The sequence below is a fragment of the Haemaphysalis longicornis genome, unplaced genomic scaffold, assembly GCF_048455015.1.
Source record: "Haemaphysalis longicornis isolate Haplotype H1 unplaced genomic scaffold, Haemaphysalis longicornis Haplotype H1 scaffold_12, whole genome shotgun sequence".
NCBI lineage: Eukaryota > Metazoa > Arthropoda > Arachnida > Ixodida > Ixodidae > Haemaphysalis > Haemaphysalis longicornis.
The window spans coordinates 111,716,303-111,737,568 of NW_027526225.1; the positions used below are offsets into that span (position 1 = coordinate 111,716,303).

General features: G+C 48.2%; 2 protein-coding genes across 3 annotated transcripts in view; one reads left to right on the top strand and one right to left on the bottom strand.

The window, feature by feature from the left end:
- The window catches only part of LOC144163268 (tetratricopeptide repeat protein 39B-like), a 76,648-nt gene extending 58,226 nt beyond the window's left edge, over positions 1-18,422 (bottom strand). Inside the window, exon 1 of the mRNA XM_077694148.1 lies at positions 18,013-18,422. Within this exon, the coding sequence (XP_077550274.1) occupies positions 18,013-18,072 (60 nt within the window). The 5' untranslated portion in view covers positions 18,073-18,422. The remainder of the gene's footprint in view (positions 1-18,012) is intronic.
- The window catches only part of LOC144163267 (receptor-type tyrosine-protein phosphatase T-like), a 197,181-nt gene continuing 186,113 nt past the window's right edge, over positions 10,199-21,266 (top strand). Inside the window, exon 1 of one of the 2 annotated variants that reach the window (XR_013320874.1) lies at positions 10,199-10,627. Coding sequence is in view for 1 of the 2 variants with exons in the window: in XM_077694146.1 (XP_077550272.1) it covers positions 10,525-10,627 (103 nt within the window). In the remaining variant the exon portion in view is untranslated. The remainder of the gene's footprint in view (positions 10,628-21,266) is intronic. The other variant, XM_077694146.1, reaches the window with a different exon arrangement.

The window sequence follows — 21,266 nt, forward strand, 5'->3', positions numbered from 1 at the left end:
CCGGGCGTGCGAATCGAACTCAATCTTTTTTTTTTTCCTTTCTTGACAAAAAAGAAATGTTTGCAGTGCCTACAATTTACTGCGTGCATCTTTTACAGTTGAAACAAGTTAAACTTGAACCCCAGTTCAGTAAGTACGATCGTAAAAAGCTTCAAAACGGGTCTGCAGCGTCAGCAAGCAGGTTAGGTTCTCCATATCTCTTTTTTTATCGCCGGGGTCACTGCGGAGAGCAGAGAGGTCAAGGACTTCTTTTTACGACCACCGGGCGCCATAGCGGTTCGTTGCCTAAAGTTCGTCCTACAGCGTTCAACCCCAGTCCACATAGCTCGAAAAAGAGAGGACCTAAACTCTAAAAGAAAAAAAGCAAGGCGACCTCGCGCTGCCGAGAAGCGTGTGCCCCGCAAGCACGATAAAATGCCATCCGAATTGCTATTCTGACAAAGGGAAATTTCGGAGCGTTCTTCTTTATTCGTACAGTGCGGCGTATCCCTTCTCCTTTCACGAGGACGGACAATAAAAGAATACGCGAGCTACACTGAAGGAAAGCGCGCATTCTGTTTGTTCACATTCCGCTCATACTTCATTCTGGGATCCCAGGAAGCCGCGGAATTGAAAAGGAGGGGAACCAAGTGGGGAATGAGAGGGTACCAACCGCCGCAAACGCCCGTTCCGCCGCTATAAGAGAACGAAGAAGGAACGCAGAAGCGGAAAAACGAAACACGAGAAGGACATTCAAAGGGGGCGAAAGCTTGTTCGCCTCATGATGGGCAACAAAGGGCCTCGGCGGCCGACGAGGCATTTCCCCGATCCACCGCGTATGGGTAGGCACTATAGTATGGGACCCGTGGCTCCCGATCTAACTACCGGGGTGGGCCTAACCCAATTCCTGCGGCTGCAGCCAGCCGCATCTGCAGTGTAACCCCTTTCGCGAATGTGCGACGCGAAAGAGAGTGAGAGGGGAAGCCGTTATAGGAGGAAGGGAGAATAGCAAGGGTGGACTGCTTAGAAGAGGGCGGAGAAGGCGGGAAATGTGGCCCGCCGGGACGGCGTCGCACAAGGAAGAAAATAGATCCGGCGTGGTATGAAAGAGTGCGCATTACGGTCAAGCTAGGAAACGTGCTGTAGATAAAAAAAAAGCCTTCTTAACGGCGTCATCGATGAGAAACTTTCCGTTTTGCCCGCTGACCCAACCAAGAAACTGAAAATTTAAATGAAAAAAAAAACTGTGGTTGATTCCTCTGTCATAGGAATCGGTGAAACACGAAATTGAAATGTGCAGCGAAATCTGCAGCTGGGCATGATTAGCGGGTCGGCAGCTGTCTTGTGGGTGTGCTTGGCGAGCGACGTCCTGCTGGGGGGTCGCTTCGGCAAAGGTGTACTGGCGTCACTTCTGTGACGGATATGGCATCAGTGAAATGTTGGTGCATCTCGGCATAAAACACTTTCATGTTAAAATATAAAACCTGAAAACGAAATAAGTTTAACGTACTCTTTAGTGCTAAAGGTTGCTTCCCCGCACGAAGACCCTGTGTGCAGGGGTGCACCCTTTACAGGCCGTTTTCTTCGTTGTACTGGCGTCATTTCCGTGACGGATATGGCGTCAGTGAAATGTTGGTGGATCCCGGAATAAAAGGCTTTTGTGTTAAAAATGCGATACTTAATGTACAACCGGTGTTAATCAATGATCGAGAACAGTTAAGACAAGGAGGCAACACCATGGCTTTATCTTGTGGCGAAAGTTTTTGGTCACGAGCTGCAGTGTTGTTGTGATTTGGGGCATATAGGCTGCTCGCCACATTTCTCCAAGTCTTGTGATGGCTAAGGTCGGTCGATACGCAGCAACGATACACAGCAACACGATCGATACAGTCGATACATGGCAAAACTGGCCGGAAATCTTGCAACGTTGACTGCACGTGTTCCATGGGTGGCTATGTATGGGTAAGGTTCAGCTCAGCACTAAAGGCACCACCCCTAACGGCAAAGTACTTGACGGCACACTTTGACGGATCGTAATTGAGGTTACACGCCAGTCTCGGATTTGACGCACCGATATCCAGATATTAACAACAGCAGATAAAAAATACAGCAGTCAGAATGGAATGGAATGGATTATTTTATTAGGAGGAGGCCATAGTCCCTGTCGTGGGATATGAAAAAGGGTAGGGGAAGGTGGTTTATATTAGAGCCACTAAATAAGCTGATCTAGTGACTCTAGTTCATATGAATCTTCACTGCACTGCGAACGTTCACTTAGCACGTTAAGCCTGGTTACGCGGTTATGCCCATAGGGGTACCATACGCACAGTTGAAGTAGTGGCGAGGACACACTGATACGACGATCAGAAAGGTTCACAAGTTTCTGTCTAATGAGTACCCATGTTGCCACGCTGTATAGGAAAGATTCTTCAGGCCACCCATAATACGCATGATTGAAATCAAAACAGCTTCTAAGAACAGGCTAACACAAAAGACGCCCACTTCGACGGAAACACCGTTCAGTTCGTCGGACCATATCTTAGGCCATCTTGTTTTCGCGATAACGCCGACCGATAGTCTCTTACGCCAGATTTCATATTCTCTCTCCGCGAACAATCTTCTGTCCGCTTTATCAATAGTCTTTCCCGCTAACAAAGCATCGCGCGCTGAAGAACAAAACCCTCGTCCGAGCCGGAACAACTGCACCACTCTCAGTGCAAGCCCCTCGAGCGACTACACTCTGCATGCGAGGATGAAGAACGTGAGCGCTATCGAACGCCCGGGCGTGCTTCCACAAAGGCCAGCCTGCGAGACGGGGAAACGCGAAGACAAAGGCGCGGTTCGCACTGACGTCCACCACTGGGAATTCCGGAGAACGCACGCGCCGGCCTTGCTGGCTCCTTCGATTTTTCTGTGAAGCTGTCTGTCCCGCCACCCAGCGGTAGTTTGTCACTGTCTCTCCCGACTTAACTTCTACACGTATTTTTTTCTTTTTCCTCACTTCAGCGTGTGGGCGCGAATCAATAAACGCTGCCGCCCAAAAAACACGTTCGCCTCTCGGAACCCGAAACAATAAAGTTTTAAGGCTACACCCTTCCGTGACAGAAAATAGTAGTAATATATAATTTTATTAATGGAAAGGAGCAAAGGGCACTGGGGAGGGAATAGAAGAGGTGGGGGAAGGAAGAATACTTAAGAAATCCACGAGGGCACGTAGAAGGTCACTCATCAAATTAAAGTTCACTGAGCAATGGCAGGTTCCCGTGTCTCCTTGTAGAGGAGCTGGAATTCACTGAACATTATGCTCACGTGGCTTGTTTAGAGAAAAGTCATGGGGGGGGGGGGGGAGGGGGAGTCGGTTCGGACTGTTACACTAGCTTGCATCGCTGACGTGTATTTGACGATTGCTTCAAAAAGGGAAGGGCCTGTTCTCACTCGTGCAGGTGGTCTCTGCTTCTGTCGCGGGTGGGGAGCATTTATAACGAGTCGCTCTCGACCAGAGATGAAATTAGCACACTTCCTGGCATCCAGAGCGAAGGCTTTCTGCCCACCTTATGGATTCCCGGACTAAGGAATCGCACCACTTCAGAAAGCTCAAACGAACGTTCTTGCTCGCTCGCTCTCTCTCTCTCTCTCTTGGCAGCTTTGTCCGTGCTTCGATGCTTCTTTACCTTTTTCGACCTGTCGTCGTCGTGTCTTTGCGGTAAACACGTGCAGAGCTGTTCAGTAAAACACACCTCCGCAGGTAACCATTTTTCAGAATTTCGCTTAATGGTTACCGAGATTCAAGAAACGAGGACAGAAGAAGATACACGCGCAAGAAATAGCCTTTACACGAATGTGACGTACACTAACGTCACACGGTTTTTGTTGCTGGTGTATATAAGCAGCGTAATTTTTCAAAAAACTGTAATTTGGAAGTTCCGCACTGTGTGTTGATGTAAGCGTTTCTCCTTTTGTCCTCGTTTTCTCGCGCCATTGTTACCCTCAAGCATCACGTACCAGCTCGTCGACATCCAGATCTTGTCACCGCAGTATTTCGCCGAAACCCCGCAGTTCTGCTTGTCTGTTCAAGAGGAAACGAGTACTTTAACAATGCATCGCCTAAAACCCCAGAATCTGCACGAATTTAAACGCCGAAGCGCCATATAGCTGATTCGCCGGTGACAGATGCGCCGTTGGGCGAGGGGAGCGCACGCGCCCGGAGTGCGAAGCTCGGCGCGGCGCGTGCTGAAATCACATCGGTTTAACCAGAGGTGTTTTGGAGCGGAACGGTGGCCGCTGAAGGTAACACAGTCTCCGTTTGTCCACGTGGCCCTGCGAATGCCCAGGCGTTTTTTTTTTTTCTTCTGGTGCACGCGCTTACAGACACACGACACACCGCAGCCAGTGGAATTTGGGGAAGGTGGGGGGGGGGGGGGGGGGGGGGGGGGGGGGGGGCGTTTTGCCGCTACAGACAATGCCGGCGCCGGCTTTATATCTCAATAGAGCATGTAACCAAGAAATAGGTTGTCAAAAAGTAGGCACCTCCAATCATGCCAGACCCGCCGCGGTGGCTCAGTGGCTAAGGCGTTGCGGTGCTGAGCACGAGGTCCCGGGTTCGCTTCCCGGCCGTGGCGGCCGCTTTTCTGATGGAGGCGAAAAGCAAAAACGCCCGTGTGTACGAGATTTCGGCGCACTTTGAAGATCCCCAGGTGGCCAGAATAAATCCGGAGCCCTCCACTACGAGCGCCTCATCGCCTGTGTTGCGTCGCCGCGTTAAACCCTAAAATCAAATCCCTACTACGCCAGCACTAACATCTTCAAATACTCTTTTTTTCCCTGGAACCACACATAACAGAGTGAAACCAGCTTTCCCCCTCAAACATTGCAAACCTTGGTGCCATCCAACAAACTGTTTGCTGATATGTGTTTTTATGTACACCTTGATGTTATGCCCCACCTGTTTGGGCCCTTAAATGGGCCTGCAGTATATGTAATAAGTAAATAAATAATGCTATCACATTAATAACAAGCGTGGAATTGGAAAAGCAAAGTACTCATGTGTTATCAAGTCGGAGGTAGACCTCTATGGGCTCAGTAACCAACCCTACCCCTGCGCACTTCAAATCTCCTCTCCGGCCGGGCCGATGCTCCAAGGCACCGCCAGACACGCTTCGCGGCCGACCGCCGCAAGTACGCGCTTCCGGAGGCAGACTGGCGTAAAAATATGCACCTGTGTGAGCCAGAGATTGTGCATTATTATTTTTATTCTCTGCCACACGCAGCGCCTGCGCCTCCTCGCCTCGAACAGAACGCCGGCAAGTGGTGCGTGAAGGGAGTGCCCCGTATACACACACACACGCGCCGACGAGTGTCGAGGTCATGGGACTAGCGGCATGCGAGCCACGTATCGCGGGCGTTCTAAAAATGCACGGTCCAGTTGCGCTGTCTCGTGCACCTGTCGCCGGGGCGTGTTTGTAAACGTTCGGCGGAATCAGGGGCGAGTGAGGTCATAGCGTAAAGCATGCCAACGAACAGGTATTAGCGACCGGGTTCATGTAATGTCTACTAAAGCCGCGTCTCAGATCGAGCTGGTTGAACCATTGGGTTTTCTCAAGCCTTGTATGTATGCATGCATGCATGCATGCATGTATGTATGTATGTATGTATGTATGTATGTATGTATGTATGTATGTATGTATGTATGTATGTATGTATGTATGTATGTATGTATGTATGTATGTATGTATGTATGTATGTGTATGTATCGCACCAGACCGGTATTCTGGAGGTCGTGGGTTCGGATCCCACCTGGCGGGCATTTTTTCTCCACTTTCTTGCTTTCCAAATTCTTTATCTGTTGCAATGACCTACTATATCCTCCCCTTTGCTTTCCGAGGTTTTCTTGACTGCCAACCCTTATCTCTGTCTTATTTTTTTTTTCCTGTAGCCTTTTTGACCGTCCCCCTCGACAACTGTATAGCCAGTCTTGTACATGTTGTCGCAATAAACTTTCAACTTTCAACTTTCAATTTCAGCGAGCCCCTCATTTTCCTATTCTGTATGTGTATGTATGTAGTAAAAACGTTTATTAGAGAAAAAGGGAAATGTATTTATTATTATGTATGTGTGTATGTACGCATATATCTGTGTATGCATGTGAGTATGCATGTGTGCGTATTGATGTAGAGAGAGAGAGAGTCAGAATGGGGAATGAGCGGCTTATTAACTGAACTCAGAAAAAAGGTCAGCAGTGAAAAGCTGCAATGAAGTCATTGGGGAAAGCGCTCATCGATTTTTCGTGTTGAAGTACGCCTATTTCTATAAATTAGCGAAAGACAGTGGACACGATCATGTTCTCCGGGTGGGTCCCGAGCCTACGACCGTCAGAATACCTGTCCGATGCCGTACTAACTAGTTTACCGGGGGGAGAGGGGGTGGGCTGTGCTCCCCTTCCCTTTCTTGGGCATTTATGTCAATGTATATGCTTTCGAGTGTGGTAGTAAGCGCCGCTCCGACAACTCGGGGCTCCTTTTTAACCCCAGGTCAGCGCGTGCAAAGTTTGTCTAAGAAGCCCTTCGATTAGTCTGGTTTCACTTTACAAGACGCACGCCCACTCGACATCATTCTTGCGGTTGGCTTCAGTGAAACCCGGGATAATTTACTAACGTATCAGCGGCGGAATCGCCGTCGTAAAAAATTGCCGCGAGAGCAGCTCTCCAAAGGTTGCGTACGTTCTGAGAATGCGAAGGCACGTAACTGCGTGCGCGTCGACAGCTGCTGGGAAAGAGAGAACGAAACAGTAACAACAAAAGGGAACAGTGCGTGACAGAGTCGGGGAGCTGTCTTCTGCAGGCTGCGCATCTGTCACTACCGCAGCGGCATTCGCCGAGCGCTTTGACATTTAGAAGGCCTGCGCCAGACAGCCGCTGCCGATTTGTCGGTGCGCCTCTCTAACATGTCGAAATTCTCCTGCATTCATGGGGTTACCATCAAGTAGACTTGCGGTGTAGCTGCTCACAGACTCTTCCCAGCAACATACACCGCTAAAGTTGAAACAAGAGTGAAGTTTTGGTTTAGTTTGGATTGCATGACGCTCTTACTTCGAGGCAGCTCTGTGGCAGTACTCCCTCGCTTTCACATCTCGTTTCTGCGCGCGTTAACCTTTAAAGGGGCCATGACCACAAAACACAACTTTGTTTAAAGGAGCCATGTAGACAAAACACAAGTTCGAGAGATTGCCTCGTTACAATCCTACTGACACCGCACCACTTTTAGCGCACACTTCGCCCATACAAGCTATATAATTAGGAAAAAACGGAATGGCCATGCGACCCACTAGCTCATTTCCCGCAACAGAACCTATGATGTCATGTCCCGAGCTGTGTGGTTGGCTGAGGCCGGCTTAAATGTGCTTAAATGTGATGCATGTTCATTTTACAGCTGTAAGAATGGTGGGGTAAACAATGAAAGTTACGAAAATACACGCAAGAAAGAAGCTCCGATGCTCACAGCTGTTGGTACTGGGCGCACTATGCTTTTTTTAGCTGCACAGCAGCCCGCCGCTTTGGAGTTGTTTTACATGACACTGGCCGAATGGCGTAAGCGACTTTAGCTTACGTGACACTGTTTGTCGAGCATATCCCATGTTTCCCAAAACGATAACTTTCTACCGTAACAAAAACAAGCCAGTTTCAAATACGGTCAAAAGCAAAGCAACGGCGGACAACGGTCCGCGGCTGACTATGGTAGCGCCATCTGTGGGGACTTACGGTAAGTAAGGCTGCAGCGCCTAATGACGCAATGGAAGTTCGTTTGAATACCCGCCCTCATGACTTCATGGCAGACGTCACGAAAACACACGATTTGGCGGGAGAATGAAAATTTCAACCTAAATTGATTAATTTCTCAGTGAGTACGGCATCGTTTACTGCCGGACAAGCGCTGGGGGCACTATAAAACACGAAATCTTTCGAATAAATTAACCTTGTATTTTGTCTGCATGGCCCCTTTAATCTGAAAGAACTCGGCTTCAGTACGTCACTCATCTCTCATCCCAACCACTAAAGACGTTTTTTAACCGAAAAAACGCAAGTACTAAAAAAATTTCAAATTTCGCGCTAAAGGGACGGGTTACGGGCAGGAGTGACGTCATGTGGGCCAGCGCTAAAAACAAATTTTTAAGTCTGTTAACTACACTTTGGAATTTAAGTGATGCGATCAAAAGGAATTTCCGGCCGCCGGCGGCCGCCAATCACACAAACAAGAATTTGTGACGTCATAGAAAAGTTGCCGGAAAGCGGCAAGGGAGTCGGCACTGCCCTGTGCGTTTTCTTTATTGTCTCCATTATTTCTACTAAGTTCGCGATACAACTGGCAGTATTGTTATCGGGATAAAGCAGTGTTTCTAATGAACCAAACATGTATTTTGTCTTCATAACCCCTTTTAGGCAGTAATAGAGGTGGTGATGACAGAATGACGACGACGACGACGACGATGATGGTTAAGAAGAAGAAGAAGAAGGAGGAGGAGGAGGAGGAGGAGGAGGAGGAGGAGGAGGAGAAGAAAGAAGAAAGAAGAAGAAGAAGAAGGAAGAAGAAGAAGAAGAAGAAGAAGAAGAAGAAGAAGAAGAGAGGGGAGCACGTGGGTGGAGTGAGACACCGATGACTGAATAATTATAGAGCTCCGCGCGAAACTTTCCTGTACAACTAATATAACGCAAACTTCACACAACGAAGCCGGATGATAAAAAAACACGTGAAAGATCGACAACTCACCAGCACTTTTTTCGCAATACCCCGGTGACTCCACAGGGAAGCTTATAAGCGCGATTAGCGACTGCCGACAGGAGCTACCGCCAGTGGATGTCGGGGTACCTTTCATTCCGTTGGTCACGTCCCTGTAAGGCTCGTGTAGTTAACGTGCTCGCTCATTTTCGACCTTCCCCCTAATGACCTCACTTGCGACGTTGTGTGCGGGAAATTTGAACGCCCAACAATAGTACATATCTTTGTTTCTTTTTTTTTCTTTTTCTTTTTTTTTGGGGGGGGGGGGAAGTAGAACGACGTCTTTCATTGTCAGAATAGAGTTGGGGAGTTGTATCTTTTAATTGCTCCAAAGTTCGCAGTAGCTAGTTTTTATTTTTAGGTTGGACCTAAACTCTCTAATAAATCATTATTTCCCTATCTCTCTCTAAGGGTGGGTATGTCGGACAGGTTGCACGTTGTCTTCATTGTTTGTTTAAGATGGTTCCGTTACTTTCTACGCAGGTTCTTGGGATCCGAAACACCGTACATGGGAGGGGTGACCCTGTTAGTGGCAGACGATGATGCCGACGGTTGGTTAAATCTACCGACCTAGAAGAAAGTAGACTCGATAACCAGGTCTCACGAATGTAATAATAAAAATGAATACACTCAGACCTGAATACTGAATTACAGGTACAGCGAAGTGTAAGGCTTAACGAATCTATAAAAGAAAACTTTACACTCGTTGTATGGAAATTAGTTCACGAAAGTATCAGCGGAAACGGGGCTGGCATTGACTCAGTTTTTTTATCGCTGCCTGCAACGTGGATATACAAAGAAAAGGTTTCTCGCTGGGCAGACGTGGCGGTGGAAAAAAAAAAAAAAAGATAAGCGGAGGCACTCGTCTGGACGACGTGCACTGGCACTTCAATCATTTAATTATTCGCTATTTCCGTACTTGACTTCGCCCTGTTAGGCAACCCCGGAAGAACGAACGCAAAGACAAAGAGGTGGCAAAGTCTCAAGTAGCATAGTAAAAAGACGAGCTCTAGTTGCCGGAACGATGTTTCTTTCTTTCTTTTTTTTGTGTTTTTCTTCTTAAGCCACGGCCGTGAAGCAATCAAAGAGAGACAAAAGATATCTCACCCGTACCCTACCATATCGCTTGCAGCTCTGCCGTAGCAATCAGTCTTCCGCTCACCTCGGGTTACGCAAACGAGAAGCGGCAAGCGAGAAATGGCAGAGAGCGCAGATAAAAGAACGTATAACGAGAGGGAAAAAAAGGCCTAGCGAAAGCTGAGGAGCCTAGGCCTCGTTCTTCAAGGTCCTCCGCGGCGGAAGCTCCCCATTCCGTTGCGATCTCTAATTACTTCGCAGTTGGGAAACGCGCGAGCGACATCCCGTATCGAAAACCGTGACGGTGCTGAACGGCACCTCCCCCCCCTTCCCCTCACTGCTGGTCCGCCAAACGAGTCACTCGCCGCTTATAGTTAAGAAGGAGACGTCTTTTAACACTTTAGCTGCTCGCCTTGTCGTCGTAGCTCGCCCCACGGCGTATCGTCAAGGTGCGAGCTACGACGACAAGGCGAGCTACAAGCGATCGCCGGTGAAGGCGCTTCAGGTGAAGTTCCTTCCGGGCAGTACTTACGGTATTCAGCACTGCGGTCGTGTTCTATTCTTTTATTTTTTTGTGTGCTCCGACAACAGCGTGTTTCTGCAGTGAAGGAGAGTGAAACGACCAAGACAGCGGAGGGCAGCCGAAGCTGAGTGTTTGCCTGCACGGTTCTTTCTCGTTGTGTCGGATTTACAGCCGAGATGACGAACATGCGCAGAAAGCTGGTACAGTGTGGTAGCTGCCCGCGGCAAGTAGATCCAGAGGAGTTTCACCGGAATGGCGGCGAGGCAGACGAAGGGGCAGGTACGTGTCGTTTATGCTTAGTGGTGTAGCGACTAGAACGCGTAGAAACGGAAAACTCGGGGTTAGCTACGCAGGTTGCAGAAATGGAGGCAGCGCTAAGTAACGAACGCGACGTTGAGGGAAAGTTAGAAGCAGCTGAGAGGAAGCTTGAAAGAAGCGTCATATCGCCAACAAATGGCGAACACTTGGGCCCATGCAACGTAGCGGAGGCCTGCACCGAGCTGACACACGGGGAAGCGGGTACGAAAGGCAACAGCTACTCCCACGGGCTGCAGGATAGGCTCGCCAAACTAGCCGGAAAGCAGGGTACCAGTAAAGAGCAGCACGTGGGAGATGATAGCGTGGTAATCATTTCGGGATATTCTAACATGAAGTCGAGCAGCGCTACCGTAACGGAAAGGTTTGAAAGGGATAAGCATGTGAAGGCCGGGTGTTACCCCCGTCAAACGATGCAGACGGTGATGGGAAAAGCGCAGGGGCAGCTGGCCTTGTCCAGTAAAGCTAGAAACCTCGTGGTGATTTAATGTGTCGATGCGAGCTAGTTGGTACCTCACCGTGGGAACTGGTTATGCACCAGGCACAACTGGCGAATTACCCACAAGTTTCTGACAGTACAGTAAAAGCTCGGTGATTCGAACTCAGTTAATTCGAACTTACAGTTAATTCGAGCTGACGTCGTGGTCCCGGAACAGCCCTGTATATTTCAATGGGGGAAAACTCCCGATAATTCGAACCCGTCGGTATTCAGAACGGTTAATTCGAACTGGGATCCGTGGTTTCCACCGCTCCTCACCGAAGAAAGTGGCCCAGAGTGATTATTGCAAATCCAAACCAAACCAAACTTACTGGAGATGCAAAACAACGAAGCTGAAAAACAACAGCGTAGCCCGCGCTCTACGTTGTTGTCTTGAACGTTATGTCAACATTACGGACATTATTTACGAAATCACCTGCCACAAACGTGTAGTAGCGCCTAATTCTTTGTGCTCTGCGCGCACAGGGTGGCGCGATGTCCATTCAATCTAACGCCCGCTCGCTAATTCGGACTCCGCTTAATTCGGACAATTTTATGGTCCCCTTCGAGCTTGAGTTAACGAGCTTTTACTGTACGACCAAATTTTCGCGGTTCCTCGGAGTTCGTTTTAACGGGGTAGTTAGCTTGCAGTGAAGTTATAAGCGTTAGACGTGTGCTGTCAATACACGGTCGCTGCAGTAAGCGGTAGCTGAAAACGGCTGTAATTACTCTTGCTTAATCGAAACCATCCCGAAACAAAAATTATATGCGAACTAATTCAAAATTAAGTATGAGGAACTTGTGTGGATGTGTTTTCGTTAAATCAATGCAGTAAGTCACCACGCATAACTCAAGGAAGTTACCCACTAATACAGCTTCGCTGGTTTTCCATCTATGGGTAGTGGAAGAGCTCTGCATTATTTCTCTTTTTTTTTTTTCAAGTTTTTAGCTCATTACTGTACAACTTCATTTCCTGTTTCTTTCCTTTCTTATTTCGTTTTCTGCGATATGCCTGAATTGTGCGTCATGAATAATTGCGATGCTGGTAACGGATCATTATCTTTTCTTTACATTTCAATAAGCCGAGCACAAAGCGACGCCGCGTGACGCATGCCTTTCTTATGAACTGAAAACAGAAACGGCAGAGGTACTTGTTTCACCACTCCACCATTTTTTACTCACAAAAAAAAAAAACAATACATAACGTTGTTTGCACTGGGGTCTTTTTTATAAAATGTACGGGGTCGTAACGGAAGCAAATGATTTGTGGCACCATTTATGCATTCGGAGCGCACGAAGATGTCGTGTGCAGCGAAAACAAAAGAAATATTATTAGAGTCAGGGGCGGAGAAGCGATCGAATAGATGTCTCAATCGTTGCTGGCTAGGGTATGCTGCTACTACCGCTTCGCGACACACATGGTAGGCGTTCATCAAAGACGTACGGATATTGACACGTCGTAATCGTCATCATCACCGTCATCGTCGCCATTATCACCGTCATCATCATCACCACCACGAATTTGGCGCCAAGTTCAAATCAAGAAATGCGAAGGGAATTTTCTGAAACGTAGCGCATGTAACGTACCGGCTACGAACCGCTCTAGAGAATTTGTTGGAGAGGAACTTGCGTACGACGGAAAAAAGAGAATGTTGAAAATGAAGTGGAAGTAGAGAGGAGGGATAAAGGAGTGAGAAGAAGAATGTAGACTATAGGGGAGGTTTAGAATTTGTAAGCGGAGGGAAAGGGGAAGACAGCCAGTGGGACGTGACACCCCGTCGGTGGCCTGTTAAAAAGCCACGAGGCCCGTAGAAGATCCACGAGGGATTCAATTGCATTTCTTGGTTAAGAAAGCCAATCATTCGGTCCTCACTCGCGTTAACGGATGGAGTAACGCGTGCGTACGTTTGTGCGTGTATGAACGATAACCTGCAATCATACTGCATCCTCCTTCCAGTTCGTCCGAGAGGAAAATTAACCGTGAACCGTTTTTCTTTTTTTTTTCGTCTCTCTTCTTCGGGGGCGGAGATCGTCAGCGGAGCCCCTATTCCTGTCCGCCCAAATAACGATCCGTCCGCTGGGGGCTCGCACGCAATCTGTGGAGTCAACCGCGAAGGACAAGTCTCCCTTTCGCGCCTGGTCTCTTTATAGCGGAAAGCCAGCGACTGGCGTCTCTCCGGCGCTGCGTCGTTTGCTGTTAGTTAATCTAACCCGCTAGACAATCTGATAGCTAATCTGCTAATATACGTTAATATACGTATCTAATGCACACAAATTGGCAGCCTGCAAAAATTCAATCTGCAGTCGACGAAAGCACTTGATAATCTCCAGTGTACACGAAAACCACTTTACACCAACACCGACGGCCATCAACATCAACAACTGCTCACATGATCACAAGCCACCATAAGGTCTAGTTTATGCAAACGTGAACGCGTATTAAAATGCCCGTCCCAAACACCCAAGTGTGCCTATACTGTAAACTGATTTACACCCTTCAAGGGAGTTTGTCGAAACTGACACCCTCACAACCCGGCAAAAAAAACACCCTTTTAAAGGATGTTTTGTCGGTTATACACCCTTTTACAGGGTGTATAAACGACAAAACACCCGTAAAAGAGTTTTCTTGCGCTGTTGCTAGGATGTGAGGGTGTCAGTTATACTATACGCCCTTTAAAAGGGTGTTTCCTTCTGTTCTTGCTAAGGTGTTTGTTATGGAGAGTGAAAAATTCCCCTTAAGGCTGTAAATGATTTTACGCTGTACGCTTGACAGCAGCATCCGGTGTAACCTACCCCTTTTACCAGTTATCATTGACGCCATTAGAGCGGTGAGAGTTGCATGAACGGCGATCCCGGTTTTCGCCGCTGCAAGTAGTTTTAAGTTATCTAAAGTCAACAAGTTCACCGTCTGCAAAGGCTGCTAGCTCTTTTGCAGTGCTCCAAGTGTGACGGAACAGGCTGTTTCTCGAAGGACGAACGAACGTTTCACAACAAAAAAAAAAATGGCGCAGCTTGCACTAGTTGTGCAAGGCTGAAGAAGCAGCAGAGCTGGCGGCCCCTCGCCCTTCATCAGAGACCCGGCTGTCGCACCCCACATTTATTTCCGAACTTGCCGCTGAAAGTTCTCCGTGACTGGCAGGCCCGGGTCGTTTTAAAAAGTCCGCAGACTTTCAAATGTCTTTCAAACTGGACCACGTTAGCATGCGCTATAGAACCCGAGGCAACCAGCGTCGCGAACTCGGTGTCTGTAGCGAGAACTCGGCGTCTGTGCTCCCCAATTGAGGCGCGAACGCACGTGAACTGGCGAGGAGAAGAACACGCGAGAGATCACGCCACGAACGCAGGGCAGAGTGTTCCCGAATGTCGAGCTGGCCGACGCCGGGCGCTCCTCACGGGGCACACGCTCATGTGCGCTCGATATTTGTTCTTGGTATTTTTTTGCGAGCTCCTCACATGGCGCAAGCCCACGCGCAAGCCTGGACGACGCCGGGTGCTCCTCACGAGGCGCACGGTCACGTGCGCTCGGCTGGGTGGAGTTTTTGGTAGCGCTCCACGGTGACACGAAAGGATTAAACAGCCCCGCTGCTCAAATTGTTCGTAAAGCCCGCCTATTTTCTTTCATCACACGATCCGCGAATTAATTTCACGGCGACGCCTGTTTTGTCCACTGGTGCGTCTCAATGTCTGGTTATGTGTGGCTCACTATGGAAGCTAGGCCTCACGCCATCGCAATTAATGAATTATTCTACAGATAATTAGGTATCCCAATGTCGGGGAGCACGCCGTACCAAGAAGCCAGATTTGCGGTTTCGCCTTTAGAGTTCCACACACTTGGCCTCGCCCCGGGTAACTTCAAATGAAAATTGTAGTAGAAAACGGTCGGCTGGCGGTACGGTATGCGGCAAATCCTGCTCGTCAATGCAGCATTTAATGTGAGATACAATACCGCGTGCTCAGGTGCGAATGTTTTGTACGACGGCGGTGGTTCTTGTCTGATGAGAAAATTCCTGTTATTGGTCCGATAAGAACAGTTATTTAACAAGATTTAAGTGTAATGAAAACATTTGTAGCCATGTACGTTTAAAATCCTGTGCCGTACATATAAAGCATTGAAACAAAAAGTAATGAGCGCTGCATCAGAAAGCAGCATTAAATAAAATTGAAGAAAAAGAAGCGTCCCCGAAGCATCAGCTAATAAAGGCACAGGCAGGAGGGTTCAGCCCGTTAAGCCTTCCTTCACTGGGAAGGAAGGTGAAGGGACAGAAATATGAAACTAGGAGAATAACGGTTCAGAAAGTGGGGAGTAGCGCACGCGGTCTCTTGAGCAGTCACTCAGTCGACTGGCGTTGACTCGACAAAGCGAATATTATTCGTTGCCGGATGCGATGGCACAGCCGTTGACCACAAATCAAAAGTCTTCTGCGGCGGAAAAAGGAAAGGCGCCGATCACGAGAAGTGGTCGACTGGTGGCTGCGGAGCCTCCCTTGGGTGTCGCTTCTCTCACAACAGAGAGTTATAGCATAGCGGAGAACCGGTACCGCTACGGTACCTGGTACACGTGCGCATGCGCGCATGCGCGTTTTTCCGCGTCTGCGCACGTGGAGTAGCGCCGGTTCGCCTACCGGGTACCGTACCGGGACCGGTTTTCCGCTCTGCTATACCTCTCTATTGCTTGCTAGCCTCACGCACGGCGGTACTGGTACCAGTACCAGAAGAGTCGAAAAATATGCGAGTGCGCATTACTCGGTGACGACTGACATAGTCATACTAACTTGCGACGTCGCTTTTTATGTACGAAAATACATTTCAGCGGCACACGCATACACTGATACCTCCACACCTCATTACCCTTTCTCCTCTTGCCACCGCTTCCCCCAGTTTCCCAGCAAGAAAGAAAAACCCTCCCTCTCCCGTCATATTTACATTTGAACTTCATAGCCATTTGCACAGGATGTGCACATTTCTTAATATTCCATCTCTCCTTTTCTTTTCTTGTAGAAATGACGACAAGGTCGAAACGTCGCGGCGGTCATGGAATATCTAGGGCGGCTTCGAAAATCGCGGTCGTATGGCGGATCACTTTTTCGTCGTTTACCTTTTTTTTTTTTTTTTTTTGCTGTCGATGTCGACATGTGGGTAGTAAAGAACGCAATCACAAAGACGTCGCCAAGGCAACAGCCGTTCACCCTTCGAAGGGAGTTATTACGTTTTGTTTACGGCCTGCGCGAGGGTGATACGGGCGTAATAAGCTACTAGTTTATAGCTAGTGCCGAGGCAGCAAGTAAGGGCGGATCCCAATGTGCACGCCACGCATTTCTTACGCATCGCAAGCGCCTTGCCCGCTCCCAATTAGGGCCGAAGCTGGTCGAAGCCCTGGGCGCGCTATGAATAACCAGCGCTGTGCACAAAATAAACGCGAAGTAACTGCGGAAAAATCAATTTGCTGAACACGGCACGGCACATAAAAAAGGCGGATGAACAAAAAAAAAAGGGGGGGGGGGGGCATTCAGCAGCTAAAGTTGTTATGGAGCGGAGCAGTGTTACATAGTTGGAAATGTTTCTTTTCTTACTTATAACGTTCCCTACAGCCCGTGTGCTTTACAGCGGAATTAAATGAGTCCAAGACACTACCTGGATTTTTGAGTGCTCTCCAACATCTGTGATGTTGGATAAAAAATTGATTGGATTTTATTTGGTTTTATGTTGGCGATTGGGCTTATTTATTCAGTCTAGTCATCTGCAACGCTGCGCATGCACGAGTCCTCAAGAAAAGCAGATAACACAACAACAAAAACAACAACAACAACAACAACAATAATAATAATAATAATAATAATAATAATAATAATAATAATAATAATAATAATAATAATAATAATAATAATAATAATAATAATAATAATAATAATAATAACTACGGTGCTATTTTTTTCGCTCTCCCAGATGAAAAATATTTCCGACGCTTCAGGAAATGACCTGACGTAAAAAAACAATATGCAATAGCAAACACGTGATAATAATAGCGATGGTGGTTAAAAATGTTTATTGGAGACGAAGTAAAAAATTAAAAACTCCTTGTTTAATTAAGAACAAGGTAGGCCACAGCAGTTTTTTTTTTTTTTGCACGCGTTGAATTGTTTCTTTTCTTTCTCTATTATGTAACATTACGTTTGCTGAGCTCACTTCATTCCGTTCATGGTACGGGATAGAAAAAAATGTAACGAGTTCCGAGCCTACCTGTCACCGACGGCGAGGGAGCACCGTCAGTCGCTAGCAAGCGAGTCAAGGCCGCTCGATCAACGCGTGCCCAAGCGCTTTTGCTTCCGTTTTGACGATTCATTCGGATCGTCTCCGCATACCGTAAAGCTCCGCGAAGAAGCCGCGTGCGAAGCTCCCCGCCTTGAAAACAAATGAACCACGACCGGCAGTGACGAGGTCACCAAATCTAGCGGACGGTCACGCCAGCCAAAGAGTTCGCCTGTTTGGTGAACGAAGAAAAAGTACGTTTCGAGGATACACCACGAGTTTTGTACGTATAGTTTTTGACGGAATCTTTTTTTTTCTTTCATTAATTTACTCTGGAGATGCTCGCGTAGCACTTTTACGCCACGTATTAAGAGAACGCAGACTTTCGCTTCAGAATCACCGCGGCTGGACGTCGTGAGTTGTGCTAACCAGGTCTCATAAAAGTGTAAACCAACGTGCTGCATGCAGTTAAATGTATGTCCACATACACTATCTCGATGACTTTCTAAAAATGAAATAAAGAAGAACGGAAACAAAGGAACGCAGTGTCTTTAGTGACGTTCAATGATAAGGAAACCACCTTTTGTCTTACACGGCACGTTATCTCAGAGTGCACGGTTCCTACCTCCGTCTCGGTGTCATCCTTGGCGTCCTGAAACGCTTCGGTTTCCTTTGCTGCTGCCATCGTCGCCGCGACGCCACCGGCTCACTGCAGATGCGGGAAGCACAGCGCCGAGCAGTGCACCGACGCCACCGATCCGCGCGTCGTTATCGCCGCACGACGCGCGAAGCGCGCGTTTGCCGCTAGCTGTTACGAGCGGAACAGCAGAGGGTAAAGTGCAGGCCCTTGGGGGCTGCCGACCGAAACGAGTGCTATCTGACGCATCGCGGAAGGACACTTTCCAGCGCTCTAGGTGGTGACGGGCCGGTCTCGATAGGCGCGTATTCCTTCCGGGACTGCTGCTCTGGCCGCTTGACACTGTCGGAGTGCGGTTAGCGCCGACTCTAGCGCTGCCAGCGCTGGCCGACGCAGCGCTGCGTTAACGCGTGCGGAGAGGCGCGATCTCGCGGCGCTGCTGTGGCGCCATCTTGCGTGGGGGAACGTAAGGCGGGTTTTATTGAGCGCGAGGCCTGTGCAGAGGATATCGGCGATGGGAAAGGCGGAGGGCGGAAGGCATGGCGCGTAGTCGTGGCCACGGAGCAAGATATAAAGTCGTGGCTTTCAGCCATGCTTTCCGCGGAGTTCGGGCGCCCGCGTCGATCAAATTGTGCCAGGCGCCTACAGGTATGCGTGCCGGAGCAGCGGCTCGACAGACATCGTAGAACGGAGCATTCAACGAAGTCAGAGGGGGCCGAACACTTCCCTGTCTTCCCAGTCGTGCCGAGCGGAGAAATTGAGGCAGGATTGCCTATGAGCAGGGGTAACTCAAAAAATATCACATCAACTACTGCAGTAAAAATACAAAGAACCCTGTTTCAACAGCACGATTTCTTTCGGAATATGGAGCAAGTAGGCTGGTTGGTAGATTGTGAAAAGCTAGGATACAGTGTTAGGAACAGGACGTAGACTCAGGAGACACAAACGCAGCGCTGTGTTTGTGACTTCCAAGTCTACGTCTTTTAGCGCTGTTTCGTCACGTCCCCCGATTCCGTCTGTTCATCTCTTGTGGCGTTTGTACAACGCCAGTACAACGTATTGTATACATACGAGTGCGAAATAAGAAACACTGGCCTTCTTCGAAACTGTGATGCAGTGGGGAGTGTCTGTCTCAAAGTCGTTCTGCTGGATTGCGAGCCGAAAAATAGCCTCTTAACCCAAACTTAACCCTAACCCTCATCTTACCCTTAAACTAACCTAACCTGTCCAAATGTTCTAAAATTTTTATTCTGCAGCACCAGGTACCCGAAAACACCGTTCCAGCGGTACCTAACATAACCTAACTTCACCCCACCAACTCAAATCAACTTGACCTAGCCCAACCTAGTCTAACCTAACCTAACCTGCTTAGCCAAAACTAAACATAACCTAACCATTTTTTAGGGACAAGGACCCTTAGGTGCTCGGGCTGTCGGCGTCTCATGTCGTCATCGTCGCCGTTGTTTCATGTAGTCACGGTACTAAAAAAACCCCGGGGCACTCGTTTACGCCTCGCGCTGGAACGCTTCGTGCTTCAAATACACATGACTTTTACAGCAAAGCTCTATTACCCTCCCCCCTCCCCCCTCTGCCCTTCGCACCCCATTTCATTTCTGTTGGCAAGAACGGCGCCAAGAATACGCTTATACACCGCATGCTTCGCCCCTCCCCAGGTTTCGCGTCAGTGGAGATGGCCCAGTATTTTTATTTTTTCAGCGTATCTGTGCATGGCTATCCCCTCGTGATTTCTCCCTGTCAGAGTCCGTTGGCAGACTATGCTTCGCGGCAAAACCGACTTTCTCGTGAATGAATAGGTATACCTAAAAACCTAACGTATAATGGGAAATAATCTTAGTGCAATTGCCCGCTAAAACGACTTTATCGTTACGTGGAGTTACATTTGCTTCTCTTGATGGGCAACCGTCGAGGTATGAACAATTTGAAATCCCCGCCTTAAGTCCACACATGGGTTTCTACGAAAAAAAGCATGTTTACAAAACGCGGCTTCGATTCGTGTTTTATCGGATCTCCAAGCAAATTATATGACGTCGGGCTACTCAAACGACTACATAAATGTGGGAAGCTTTATCAGTAGGTATCACGAGTAGCAATCAGTCGCAGTTTCAATACAAATAACACGACGCCACCGCTTCTAAGCCATCGATCCTAGCCGCATCACAAAGACGCCGTGGAACATACAGCCCCATATTTGACTGCTGGGATAAAACCTTTGTCCTTCCAAATCCCATTAAGATAATTACTTCAGAAGAACGCTGCACTCGCAAATCAGAAAAAAAAAATGTGTTTTTGTATTGCACTCGCTGGGCGGTAAATACGCTCGTGAATAAAATGTATCGACAAATTGCAATTAAAAGTGTATTTTTCATTAATTTTGTAACACAGTATACATTCATAGCTGGGACTGCGTCGCGGTCAATACGCTCATGAAGAAGATGTATTGTCGAATGGCAATCAAGGTGTATTTGCCGTTAATTTTGTAATACAATTTTTATTGGTAGAGAGAGAGAGAGAGAGAGAGGAGAGAGAGAGAGAGAGAGAGAGAGAGAGAGAGAGAGAGAGAGAGAGAGAGAGATAGAGAGAGAGAGAGAGAGAGAGAGAGAGGGGGGGGGGGGGGGGGTTCTCCTGGTGTGGTACTGTTCGTAGCAGCAATGCGACGTCCACGAGAAACCTAGACGACTTTGCACTCGACCTTCACATCAAGCGCAGTGCTATTCGATCAGGGCGGACAGGCAGGCTCGCTCGTGTATTTACCCTTGAAAGATCCATTTCTTCGAGAACTGATTGGTAAACACGCAGGGCCGGGAGAGGAAAATAATATGGCCCAGGCACGTGGATCTGTCGACGCATGCGCCAAGCTGAGTAAATGAATCAGTGCGAAAAAGAAGTGAGCAGCCATCCTATCTTACAGAAGTGGATACGGTCAGCGAAGCTGTTTGAGGCGTAGTTGCGCGCGAAGTTTCGGATTGGTGCCTTTCCTTACTGTAACGCCGAACGGGTTCAAAACGAAATCAGAGAAGAATCTCTTTCTTTTTTACAGATTTGTTGTAAAAAGAGAACAACACATCCTGCGCTTTCAGTTCATATTTGGAAGTGTCAGGAGAACCGCCGCTCTGGCGGACTTCTTTTGCACGAATACCTTATGCATACGCAAAAATATAGCACAAGACAATAAAATAAAAATTCCTGACAACCCACCGTCACTGAGCCGTCCAGATGCACGC